Source organism: Pseudophryne corroboree, chromosome 12 (genome assembly GCF_028390025.1).
Source record: "Pseudophryne corroboree isolate aPseCor3 chromosome 12, aPseCor3.hap2, whole genome shotgun sequence".
In the NCBI taxonomy this organism is placed as follows: Eukaryota; Metazoa; Chordata; class Amphibia; order Anura; family Myobatrachidae; genus Pseudophryne; species Pseudophryne corroboree.
This window is the reverse complement of record NC_086455.1, coordinates 9,401,380-9,414,155: the sequence shown is the minus strand read 5'-3', so window position 1 is coordinate 9,414,155 and position 12,776 is coordinate 9,401,380. Positions and strand designations below refer to the sequence as shown.

Below are 12,776 nucleotides of genomic sequence, written 5' to 3'. Positions count from 1 at the left end.
TCACTGTATGCACCTCCCAAATACATGTACAGTACTCTGGCATGAGATTAGTCACATAAGCAGAAGCGGGGACTGTGACATCACAGTAACTACAGACTATATTGCACTGTTCCTCATTATAATAGCAGGATACTACATTTTACATTTGCTGACTGATTTTCTGTTGGCATTACCTTTCTCTGCTTAAGCCCTTTGGCTTATTCTATGTGATTAGACCCTGACCTTATTTATCATCTGGTGGCTGCTCCTGGGCCATACTTGCCTACTCTCCCGGAATGGCCGGGAGGCTCCCGAAAATCGGGTGACCCTCCCGGCCCCACGGAAGAGCAGGCAAGTCTCCCGGCCGAACAGCAGTCACCCTGCCCGTCCGCCCACTTACTGTGTAAAGTGGGCGGTCCGGGCAGTTGATGACGCGATTCTTGCTGAATCGCGTCATCATAGCCACGCCCCCTGCAGTGTAATGCCGGGGATCACGGCATTACAGAGCAAGAGCGTGGCTTAAAGGACGTGATGTAGTAACTCCGGCCCGGCCCGCCCCTGCTCCGCCCCCGGCCCGCCTCCTCCCCACGTCATAGCCTGCCTCTGCCCCCCAGCTGAGCCGACCTGGCTGCTCTCTCCCGCAGAGAGCAGCCAGAAAATCGGCAAGTATGTCCTGGGCAGGATTCTCATTGCATACCTCCTAACTGTCCCGATTCCAGTGGCACAGTCCCGCTATTCAGAGACTGTCCTGCCCGCAGGCCACAGTGTCCTGCTGGTGGGGGGGCAAGTTGGGAGAGACTGATCACCGCTGCTCTGCAAAGCAGCCAGCAACTAACAGTTGGGGGGGCATATCCGCAAAGTGACAATAACGGGGGCTGTGAAGTGAGGTTCCACCCCCTTTATCTGAGGTCCCACCCACTTTATCAGAGATCCCACCCATTTTTTGGGTCCCGAGTATACAGCTTTTGGGTTGGGATGTATGTCATTGGCCCCAGCTGCCTGATCAGCCTACATCACTGGTACATTGATTGCTGGTTATAGTATATATATATGCTCCAGTATTCCTGCTCCGCCTGTTTCCTGACTTCAGCTGTGACCTCACGTCTGCTTTGGATGCTCCCATTTGAGGGCACAGTCTGTGGTAGATATTGATGTAAATCGGTGGAGGGGGTTGTATTCATTTTGTGCCCTGATGTTGCCCTGTGCAATGCTGGAAAGTACACATACATATGATATCAGTCTCCCACACTCACCTATATGAATATATAACACGTTGCTCCTCTTTGTCAGTCTGCTGGTGGGAGATGTGACATCACAGCGATATCTCCCAGAATCCTCCTGCTTAGCTGATGTAACTGTGTAAGTAGCTGATGTATTGAATTCCTGCACTTCCTTCTCATCTCTGTAGAAAGCAAAGTGTAGTCCTGTAGTAGCTGTGACCGGGGAATGTTTTGTGTCACAGGTCAGAGTCATCTCATCGCCCTCTGTCACTGATAATGGACTACTTCTTAAGGTTGGAGCACTAAACGTGGCTGAAAGAGATGATGATGATGATGATGATGAAATTATTGGGTACAATGTGACATGTGAGTCATATACAGCCAGCAAGTGCTACACAAAGACACAGCTCTCGTACTATTGTGCTTGGTGTGTTGTATATAGGTATACTATGTGTAACCTGCATAGTGTATAATATTCCCCACCATGCAGCCTTTGTGATCCCCCATTATCCTGCTCTTACCCCTGGTGTACAGCCTCCCACATCATTTTTGCTTTCCTACCTATTTTCCACAGGAAAGAGAAGTAAATCAGGGTCAGTAATGGAATTTTTGTTGACATGTAGTTAAATGGTTAAACACTACAAGGTGTCTATTTACTAACTGTTATTGTGCCTGACTCATTAGCCTCAATAACATGTCTGAGCCACCAGGCTTAAAGCTCAGGCTTATTAGACTGCAGGTGCATATTGTTTACTTGATTTCTATAAAAGGGTCTACTTCTGCCCAAGGCTGTCACTGTGTTATGGGAGCCTCACAGTGCTGTACAGCTGTACAGAACTTATCCCAACAGAGATTAATACTTTATCATATTGACTGTTGTTTATCTTCTATCACCAGTAACCTGTTATCTTCAATAAAATCTACTCTTGTGTGTTTCTCTCCATCTGTGATTTGTAAAAATACAATTTACTACCTGAGGAAATGATTTCTTCTCAGACAGATGTGACAGACAGTTGTCAGCTCCCCATACAGAATATACAGTGTGATGCAGCTTCTTCAGTCAGACGGAAGAATATTCTAAGTCAGTAAAGATTTGTATCACTTCCAGTAACCTTCTATGTGTACACGGATTATGACTGTTTATGGAGAAGTTACGTTACACTCCTAAGGGGCCTGAATTAGCATCTGGTATAAGGTACAATAATATTAAAACTGTATAAATATAGAAGACATATGATATCAGTATCCTGCACTCACCTATATGAATATATAACACGCTGCTCCACTTTGTCAGTTTTCCGGTGGGAGATGTCACAGCACAGCTATATATCCCAGAATCCTCCGCCTTAGCTGACGTAACTCTGTATGTAGCTGATATAACTCTGTATGTAAGTACTGTAAAACTGTAGGTGGCTGACATACTGAATGCCTGCACATTCTTCTCAACACTGTAGAAAGTAAACTGTAGTCCTGTAGTAGCTGTGACCGGAGAACGTGCTGTGTCACAGGTCAGAGTCATCTCATCGCCCTCTGTCACTGATGATGGACTAGCTCTTATACGTGGAGCACTAAACGTAGCTGAAAAAAATTGTTACAAATATTAGGTACAGTGTTACATGTGGGTCATTTGCAGTGCTACGCAAAGATGCAGATCTGATGTTGGGGGTCATTCCGACCCGATCGCTCGCTGCAGTTTGTCGTAGTGCAGCGATCGGGTCGGAACTGCGCATGCGCCGGCACTGCAGTGCGCCAGCGCATGGCAGCCGTCGTTGCCTAGCGATTGCCTCTGAGACAGAGGCGGTCGCTAGGTGGGAGGGGGCTGAACGGCAGCGTTAAGCCGCCGTTTAGGGGGAGCGATCCGGGCAACGCAGGCATGGCCGGACCGTTCGGGGGGCGGGAGGCGGCGGCTGCGTGACATGTCCCCTGTGTGACCCCCCAGTGTACAGCCCCCCCCCCTACTCTAGAGGCAGAGTCACTTTTAACCATATCTTCCAACTGTAATGATTCCAGCGGGACAGTCCCACTATTCGGACACTGTACCGCTGTCCCTCCCATGGGCAGCAGTGTCCCGCGGATGGGGGGGCAGTTGGCAGAGACTTTGATCACCCGCTGCTCTGCAAATCAGCGAGTGATCTCTGAATAGATGCCGTGCATAGCGTCTATTCAGTGCGGGGAGTAAGCTAGGGATGCCCAGCTACTCGGGGAGTGCTGGGCATGACCCCAAAACGAAGTAAAAAGGGTCCTCGGCGTGTGGCCACGCCCCTCCCGCACACCACTACGCCCCTTTTGGGGGGTGCGTGTTGTGGCTGCGCAAGTGTCCCGACACAGCAGGATGAAAAGTTGGGAGGTACGCCTTTAACCATTGTCTGTGCTCCTACTGTATGTGGTGTTACTAGTAGTCTCTGCCTTCTATTGAAGGATATGCTGCTTCTCACCCCCCCCCCCCCCTCAGCATTGTATGCTGCCTGTACTGTCCTAGGTGTGTGACCTCATCTCCGTCTTGTTGCTGCCTGTACTGTCCTAGGTGTGGGACCTCATCTCCGTCTTGTTGCTGCCTGCACTGTCCTATGTGTGGGACCTCATCTCCGTTTTGTTCTATGCTGCCTGTACTGTTCTTAGGGGCGGGACCTCACCTCCATCTTGTTGTTGCCTGCACTGTCCTAGTTGTGGGACCTCATCTCCTTCTTGTTGTATGCTGCCTATACTGTCCTAGGTGTGTGACCTCACTTCTGTCTTGTTGCTGCCTGTACTATCCTAGGTGTGGGACCTCACCCTCTGTGTTGTTGTTGCTGCCTGTACTGTCCTAGGTGTGGGACCTCACCTCCGTCTTGTTGTACGCTGCTTGTACTGTTCTTGGTGTGTAACCTCACCATTGTCTTGCATGCTGCCTGTACTGTCCTTGGTGTGTAACCTCACCTCTGTCTTGTATGCTGCCTGTACTGTCCTTGGTGTGTAGCCTCACCTCTGTCTTGTATGCTGCCTGTACTGTCCCAGGTGTGGGACCTCACCTCCGTCTTATTGTATGCTGCCTGCACTGTCCTTGGTGTGTGACCTCACCTCCGTCTTGTTGTATGCTGTCTGTACTGTCCTTGGTGTGTGACCTCACCTCCGTCTTGTTGTATGCTGCCTGTACTGTCCTTGGTGTGTGACCTCACCTCCGTCTTGTTGTATGCTGCCTGTACTGTCCTTGGTGTGTGACCTCACCTCCGTCTTGTTGTATGCTGCCTGTACTGTCCTTGGTGTGTGACCTCACCTCCGTCTTGTTGTTTGCGGTTTCCACTGTCTTTGGGGGCCTAATTCAAGGTTGAACGCAAATGTATTAGCAAAAGCAGAGCTGCAATCAGTTGCAAAGTGAACTCAAATCTGTACACAAGAAAAATACACACCCACAGCGCAAACTAACACATCAAAAATCCAAATACACAAAAGACGAGTCATCCTGAAAGCTATGCAAACTAGTGTTAGAAGCAATTGTACTGCAGTTTCTTTGCAGATTAGCGTTCATTTGCACTAAGAGAACCTCCGCCAGGGTAATGTGCACATGTTACTAATGTCCTGAACTGTAATGCATGCACTTACAAACATAAGGTAAACAAAGGAATAAACCTGAAATTCAGAATGCATAAGGGTCAAAAACCTGCAGCTAAAAAAGTAAGGCAGCACACAAGCTGTGTGTGATTTTACTACACAACTGTGTGTGATTATTCGCTAATTGTGCAGCAACCGTATTAACCATCGATGTTACTGCTGCGATTCTAGTGACTTGCACAGTGTGCGCAGCTCTATACCTGCCCAGAATCTGCATTGACTTTTCCTGTACTTTAAGCTTGTCTATCTGCAGATATGCATACGCACTGATAAAGCTAAATATTTATCTTATTTAAAACCCTTTAAGAGGCCTAAGAACACTATACGCTATTGACGTATGGAGTACCGTAAGGGTACGCACGTTGCGTAGCAATCGCTTAGCCGAGGTCGAGACGCTCAAGCGTTACGTTCGCTCACGGCCAAGAGATCACAGGCAGGCACGCTATGGGCTGCCGACTAGATAAAGCCAAGTATTTATCCTATATAACACACTATACAGAGGTTAAGAAACACTGTACGCAACTGGCGCACGAGGTACCGTAAGGGTACGCTCTTAGCGTAGCGGACGCTGTATCGGGAGCGAGCCGCTCGAGCGACACAAACGCTCGCGAGAATACGCTGTTGGTATCGGGCACACTATGGGTGAGCGACTACCGTAATGCTACGCTATCAGCGTAGCGGACGCTCGAGACCACGAGGAGATCACGAGCGGCGCAGACGCTCACAATGTTAAACCTTTAAATCTAAACCATAAACAATGTAATATGCTGTAAAACCTTAGTGTAGAGATAGGGTGTAGATGCAACACAGTATAACCTTACTAACTTAAAAGCTGTTTGAGCGTCACCGACGCTCTGTGAATACTTAACACTATAAGAAATACACAGATACCGTGCTTAGGGTCTAACGCCTTATATGAATGTTATACTTGCAAAAAGAATAATACAATACAAGTCACACACTACAATATAACATAGACTAACTAACCAGGTAACTACACATGAAATACAATACAATACTATTACGTTTAAGAGAATACGAGAGAAAGAGAAGAGAGAGAGATATGGCCCATAATAACAAGAAAGACAATATGATTGCGGAGAAAACTTACGCACAAGGGGAACGATCGCATGCGCCTCTGGACATCCAGCTCCCGATTTTCAGCAATGAGAACCGTTGAAGAGTGAGCTGGATGTGATCGGCTTGTCTATTTATGCCCCACACACAATACAATTCAATGGTCCCTACAATCTCATTGTTCATTGGACACAGGAATTCCTCCTCGCATTATAACAAAAGGTCATAGGTTGATTCATACAGGTGGGCTGTGACGATTTCCAACTGCTCAGGTGGGTGGGAAACTAGGTTTCCCGCCGCATGGATAAGTAAGTGCAAATAATAGTAAATGGACATAAACTTCTTATGTCCATAACTATTCGCACGAGCGATTAATCCGCTTCAAACCAACACCGGAATATTGCTAATTAAATATTCTTCCGATGGATACTAAACACCACTGTATTACTCCTGTCTGACCCTTCGTATCAAACAAAGGGGGATTTCTCTGTCCACGAACATGCTACATTAACTAAACTTTCAGATTCTATCAAAGGGACCATGATCTACAAAATACATTATATAGTGAAAATATGTAACGATTGAGTCGCACGCTACGAACACATGAACTCTACCGTAAATGCACATACTGCGCGCCCGCGGGTGCCCGCAACAGCGAGTATGCGCACGCACGGGAGAGCGCACGCATGCACAGCGCGGACCTGTACGAGGTGCAAATATGGCAGTGTGCATCGTGATATTTTTCTGACTTTGACAGTCCACCCTTTGGCAGTCAACAATAACTGCCACTTCCTAAAACATTTCAAAACGAGAAAAATATATGTCAGGGGTTAATACATTTACATGGTTGGGTAGGGGAGGAGAGGAGAAGGTAGGAAAAGGGTATGACCTAGTGAGATAGCAGAAGCATGTGTGTATGAATCCGTGTTTGGGGGTCATGTATCATCGTGCCGTACGTGTTTTAAATCAAGCTTCGAGGCATTGCAAAGTATACATTGGAATTCCTTCTTATCCCGTGGTACGGGTCTGTGGATGGGCTGTCAAACTTTACCGAGCTCTTTTCGGCTGTGGTTGTAACAAAATGGGGAGCACATCTTAGTTGATGATACATGAATGGGGGAATATGTGATTGCTGATATCTGTGCCTGTATTCCCTATCGACTATGTGTGTAATTACCTGAAGGTTGTAGAGATGAAGAAAAGACATAATTACGGTAAATGCAGTGGTATTCTATGTCAGGTAAATGAACATTTGTCGGTTGAAGTCTTGTTCGGTGTCTGTTGAATGCAGTCTTCTTTGTGCTTTTGCCAAAAGGCGTGTGGGCAAAAAGCTTTGTCAATGTCCATAGACTTACAAAAGTGTTGGGCTAGCGTAATTTTAAAATTTCTAGGGAAACTGGGGGTCTATGGCAAAGTTCATCAAATATCTGTGTATAAGGTTGTCAAAACTTCTTCTTTAATCCATCAGTTGTCTGTATACAGGATCATCAAATTCCTCGTCCAAGTGGGTCTTTTTACCTTGGAGAAAACGGAAAAACAGGTGAAAGAAACGGACCGTAGAAATCGCATTTTCATCACATCATTGTTTCTACATTTGGGTCATAAATCAAATCCATTGGAATTACAATTTCCTCACTCCTTAAACTCATTACCTCAGGTAGTACTTTTCCAATATAACACAATCCTTCAGAGTTTGGGGCAAGCCACTTTATACGCCTTCCTCCCGCATATGAAATATGCATCATCTGGGAGGACATATGGGACGGAGTAGGACATTACCATATTACACATCTTCCATGTGAAATCTCCTAACCCTAATTCTCCCATCTGTCTAGTACACGTATCAGCTTGTACGATATGTGCACAGTATCCTGGTGATACCTCTCCAACTCTCGTAATCCTATTTCCTAGGGTATACCTATATCGGAAATATTTTCCACTACCAGCTATGTGGCGTATAAGTTCTGTATCTGTCGGTATTCTATCAGCTCTATATGAAAAGGTCATGGTTTGGTTACTCCATGACACTTCCCAATTTCCCGGCTTTCGGGGATTGGAAATGTTAAAACATATTAGGGATCTATCCACATGATATTGGTGGAGCTTCAAACTAGGAGGACTGGAGATATTAAACCTCCTGTCCACCGGCCTCCCACCCTTTAGCTCAAGTACCTCCCCTACCGTTAAAGGAAATGGTACTAGCCCTGATTTGCTATGACCTTGAGGTACTTGAGAGCATACCCAACAATCTGTCTTATTTAACACACTACCCACTGAGGAGTGATAGTCACTCAATGGATGCCGGTCCATGTGGATATTAAAACTGGATTGGCATTTCTTAATGCACCCATCCTCAACTACATTGTCACAGAGCCTACAGATACAGTTTTCTTCAGCTAACAATCCTTCACAATGTTTACAAATAACATGGCTGCTAGATCGTTTCCGGTACTCGCCTTTGCTTGGTGATTGTGTTGCTATTGGAAATTTACACCTCCGTCTCAGTCATCGGAACCTTTCTGGATCCTTTCTCGACCTCACTGGTACTCTCACCGAAACAGACTGCTCTGGTCAACATCATGGTCAACAGGAAAATCCGGATCACAGTCTCTTGGGGCGAGTCCATCTTACAGGAGGAGAAAAGGGAGAAATTTGTAATGGGGTACAGGAAAACAGTTTGAGGGGGAGAGAAACTTGTTACGATAATTAGTTCTCTAGTCTTGTTGTTCTTAAGGTGCTGTCTCTCAGTCTTCCAAACGAACATTCCGGTGATGCAATATTCCTTCCAAACCAGCGAACTTTCTGTAAGGAGCAAAAATCTTGCATTACCATTTGTCTAACTGATGTGTGACATACCATCTTTAAAACATGAAAACATGAGTGAGAAGAGAGAAAACAAAAAAAAACAAAAGAGAGAGAGAACAATTCATATATATATATATATATATATATATATATATATATATATAAATAACATAACACATCAATAAACAACAACAGGAAAAAAAACATTTTTCAAACATTTTAAAACATTGTCAGATCATCAGGCTGTCATATCTACATGTCCAATGGTATCCTTGCATAGTCCCTCCCACCAGCACCTCCATACTCTGTATCTGGCCAGGATACATTGATGCGGATAGGTCATGCTGGGGTTTGGTAGACTTCTGCAAAGACCAAGCAGATATGCAATGTTTGAGTCCTATCAATAATCGTCAGAGATGGGGAGAGAAAAGAAACATTTCACAAATACATTTACAACGTTTCACCCGGTCATTCCTGTGTCTTCAGGGAATGACCTCCCAATTTATTAACTGTTACCTCAGGCTTACTATCAGTCCTAGTGATCCCCTTTCCTGACTATATATTATGGGTGTGGCCCAAAATTCTTCCTATATGATCCCTGATTATAATTTGGTGTGTCATATTCATGCTCATATTCATGTCTGGGGGGTCTGACTTTATGTGGGCTGTTGCAGTTACTGGCATAATGCCCTTCTCTTTTGCAAAGATCACAAACCCTGGGCTTCCTCCAAGTGTCAGTGAAATGGGGTCTTGGTTGATTTGATGCCTCCTCAAACGCTTGGATGCTCATCACCATCAACCGCCTTCCCTGTACCTCTCTGATTCCTTGGATACCATGATTATGTCGTTGTCTAGGGAGTTAATATACCTTCTGTGAATCTTTGATCATACACTTAGATCTTTCCTAGGATCTGGGAAATCAGACATGATTGATCTCAATTCTGTCCGGGACCAGGGACGGCGCATTGCACTGTCCTTGACGGGAATGATTCCCTGATCGTCAGTCTTCCCATTGGGGACTGTGATCACCCTGACAGGACTAAATTCAATTACATCACTTTGTGTTGGTCTTACAATATAGGGTACATTTGTTTGTGCGTGATATAAAACATTGTACGTACCTGTGGACACGACCTCACCTGACCCTCCGTTAGGGGGTTTGATTATTGCCTTTACCGATTTGGTCGCGTCCACCTGGATGTCTTGTAGGATGGCTTCTGGAAGAGATGCCGACATCGTTCTGGGCTCACTTTCTTGTTTGTATTGCTGAGGGAAGTTTGACATGGGGTGCGACTTGCACAGGTTAACATTTGTGATTTTTACACTTTCATTTTTATAAACATTATTACATTTGCTACTTTCGTTCTTAATACAGTTACTAAGTGCATTTTTATCGTACAACATTGTGCCATTTCTCTGCAACCATAATCCTCTCCATTGCCATGTCTCTCTTCCCAAGATGAGGGTCAGATATGTCAGTTAACTCTCTTTGCAATTCACTTTCCTGTTGCCATAACTGTAAACAATCAAAATGTTTAACTCGTCTCTTTGCTGATTTAATGAGACTTATCCTTCTCCTTAGATTCAGTAACACTTCTGGGCTGAAGCTACCTACTCTTGGGAATTTCTCCCCGTCATGCATTGTCATTCTCTCCCATTCATCACATAAAACTTCTGTGTGTGAGCCGTATTTTTCACACATTACGTACCTTGCCGACCCGATTGGTCGGTTTATAGAATCAACCCGAACCGAGGTTGATCGCCCCCTTCCTGAACAACTGGCCCCCATAATTTGCAGGTGTTGCTTGCAGCGAACCCTTACAAAAAACCAAAATATTCACGATAGGTTGACGGTGGTGGTTTACCGAGCACCCCACTCACTCGCCCACGCCGACCAATACGCCCACACACTGATATAGTGCTGGCGTACTCGACCCAGGGCCCCTATGAACCTTCGTTTACTGGAACATGTGGGTGTGATCCGCAGAGCATTAACCCTTTCCAGTAACTGTGGGGTTGTTGGATAATTCCTGAGTGACCAGAGAACTTCCCTTTTAAAAATAAAAAATTACACAAATCACGTCAGAATGTACAAATAGTGTTTATGACCGGGTTCGTACACAAATGGTACTGGTCAGACTAACTAATGCACACAATTACGTGCGGTACAATCGTTCAGTACATAAGCAACTAATCTTATGTACGGAGCGACCAGTGGAATCGACATTCAGCAGCTGCGAATTCCTTCAGCCTGAGCTTTATGGCCTATATGGGTTACGCTCCAACCCTTCTTGGTGTTGGGCTACTTGACTCTATAGCGGACTTCCTTGTCTGCTGTACCTGGACCTCCTGGTCTGTTATGCGACCTCCTGGTCTGACCTCCTGGTCTGTTACAGTATGACCTCCTGGTCTGCTACACTCTAATGCTCAAATTTTATGTTTAACCAGGGATGCCTCCCTAGCCACCATGTATGTCACTTACACGTATGTACTTCACGAGAACTCGATGATTTCTGTGGTTCAATCCCCAAAATTGTAAAACTTAAAAACACTCACTCATCACATGTACACTTTTGTTTCTATTTCTATTTCTGCGCAGAAATTTTTCTTTAGACCAGATGTGTTGTAAATTTGGAGAAGGATCTGTTAATTTAAATTTCGGATTTTAAAATAGATTTGCGCTATTTATCGCCTGTTGCGCTATTTATCGCCTGTTGCGCTATTTATCGCCTGTTTAAAATCAACACTATCGTGTGACTTGAGTTACGTGGGCGTACCCAGACGCTCCGTTGCGTAATTTACGCTGCGTGCGTCGGCCTTTGCGTACGCGAGTCTCAGCCCTTTGTTAGAGACACGTGTACACAAAACCAATGTCCACCGTAACACAACTAACACGTTTATCAATGTAGATGATCCTCGATCCTCTACTGAACCCCACACCAATCTCTCCTTGTACCTTTAGGTAGAGCTGCGTGTGTGCTTTTCACTTTATCCCTTAACGCATTACTTTTACACTTTAACTATGAAATAGCGACAAATCTCTCTTAGCACGTTTATCAATTATAAAATGGCAAACAGGAGAGTGATATGAAAATACACGAATGAAAAAGAAATGCAGATATGTGCGTGTGTACGCAAGATAGAAATAAACAGTTTTAAAAGACACTAGCGTTTTGTTCTTACCTCCGGTTCCGGATTCCTTCAGCACCCTTTACTAAGCGAAGCAGACGCTTATCCCGTCAGCACTGCGAAGAATATGATCTCCCGCCCTTTGCTGATGGATAATGTCTGCTGAAATTACCTAGCAGAGATATGTGAAGGACAGGACGAGCCGCCAATTGATAAAGCTAAATATTTATCTTATTTAAAACCCTTTAAGAGGCCTAAGAACACTATACGCTATTGACGTATGGAGTACCGTAAGGGTACGCACGTTGCGTAGCAATCGCTTAGCCGAGGTCGAGACGCTCAAGCGTTACGTTCGCTCACGGCCAAGAGATCACAGGCAGGCACGCTATGGGCTGCCGACTAGATAAAGCCAAGTATTTATCCTATATAACACACTATACAGAGGTTAAGAAACACTGTACGCAACTGGCGCACGAGGTACCGTAAGGGTACGCTCTTAGCGTAGCGGACGCTGTATCGGGAGCGAGCCGCTCGAGCGACACAAACGCTCGCGAGAATACGCTGTTGGTATCGGGCACACTATAGGTGAGCGACTACCGTAATGCTACGCTATCAGCGTAGCGGACGCTCGAGACCACGAGGAGATCACGAGCGGCGCAGACGCTCACAATGTTAAATCTTTAAATCTAAACCATAAACAATGTAATATGCTGTAAAACCTTAGTGTAGAGATAGGGTGTAGATGCAACACAGTATAACCTTACTAACTTAAAAGCTGTTTGAGCGTCACCGACGCTCTGTGAATACTTAACACTATAAGAAATACACAGATACCGTGCTTAGGGTCTAACGCCTTATATGAATGTTATACTTGCAAAAAGAATAATACAATACAAGTCACACACTACAATATAACATAGACTAACTAACCAAGTAACTACACATGAAATACAATACAATACTATTACGTTTAAGAGA

The 12,776-nt window shown here is 45.2% G+C and overlaps 1 protein-coding gene across 1 annotated transcript in view; it reads right to left on the bottom strand.

The window, feature by feature from the left end:
• LOC134980964 (high affinity immunoglobulin gamma Fc receptor I-like) overlaps positions 1–12,776 on the bottom strand; it is a 57,385-nt gene that overhangs the window by 20,819 nt on the left and 23,790 nt on the right. Inside the window, exons 5-6 of the mRNA XM_063948016.1 lie at positions 2,457–2,777; positions 1,233–1,511 (exon numbers count right to left, since the gene is read on the bottom strand). Coding sequence (XP_063804086.1) covers positions 1,233–1,511; positions 2,457–2,777 — 600 coding nt within the window. The remainder of the gene's footprint in view (positions 1–1,232; positions 1,512–2,456; positions 2,778–12,776) is intronic.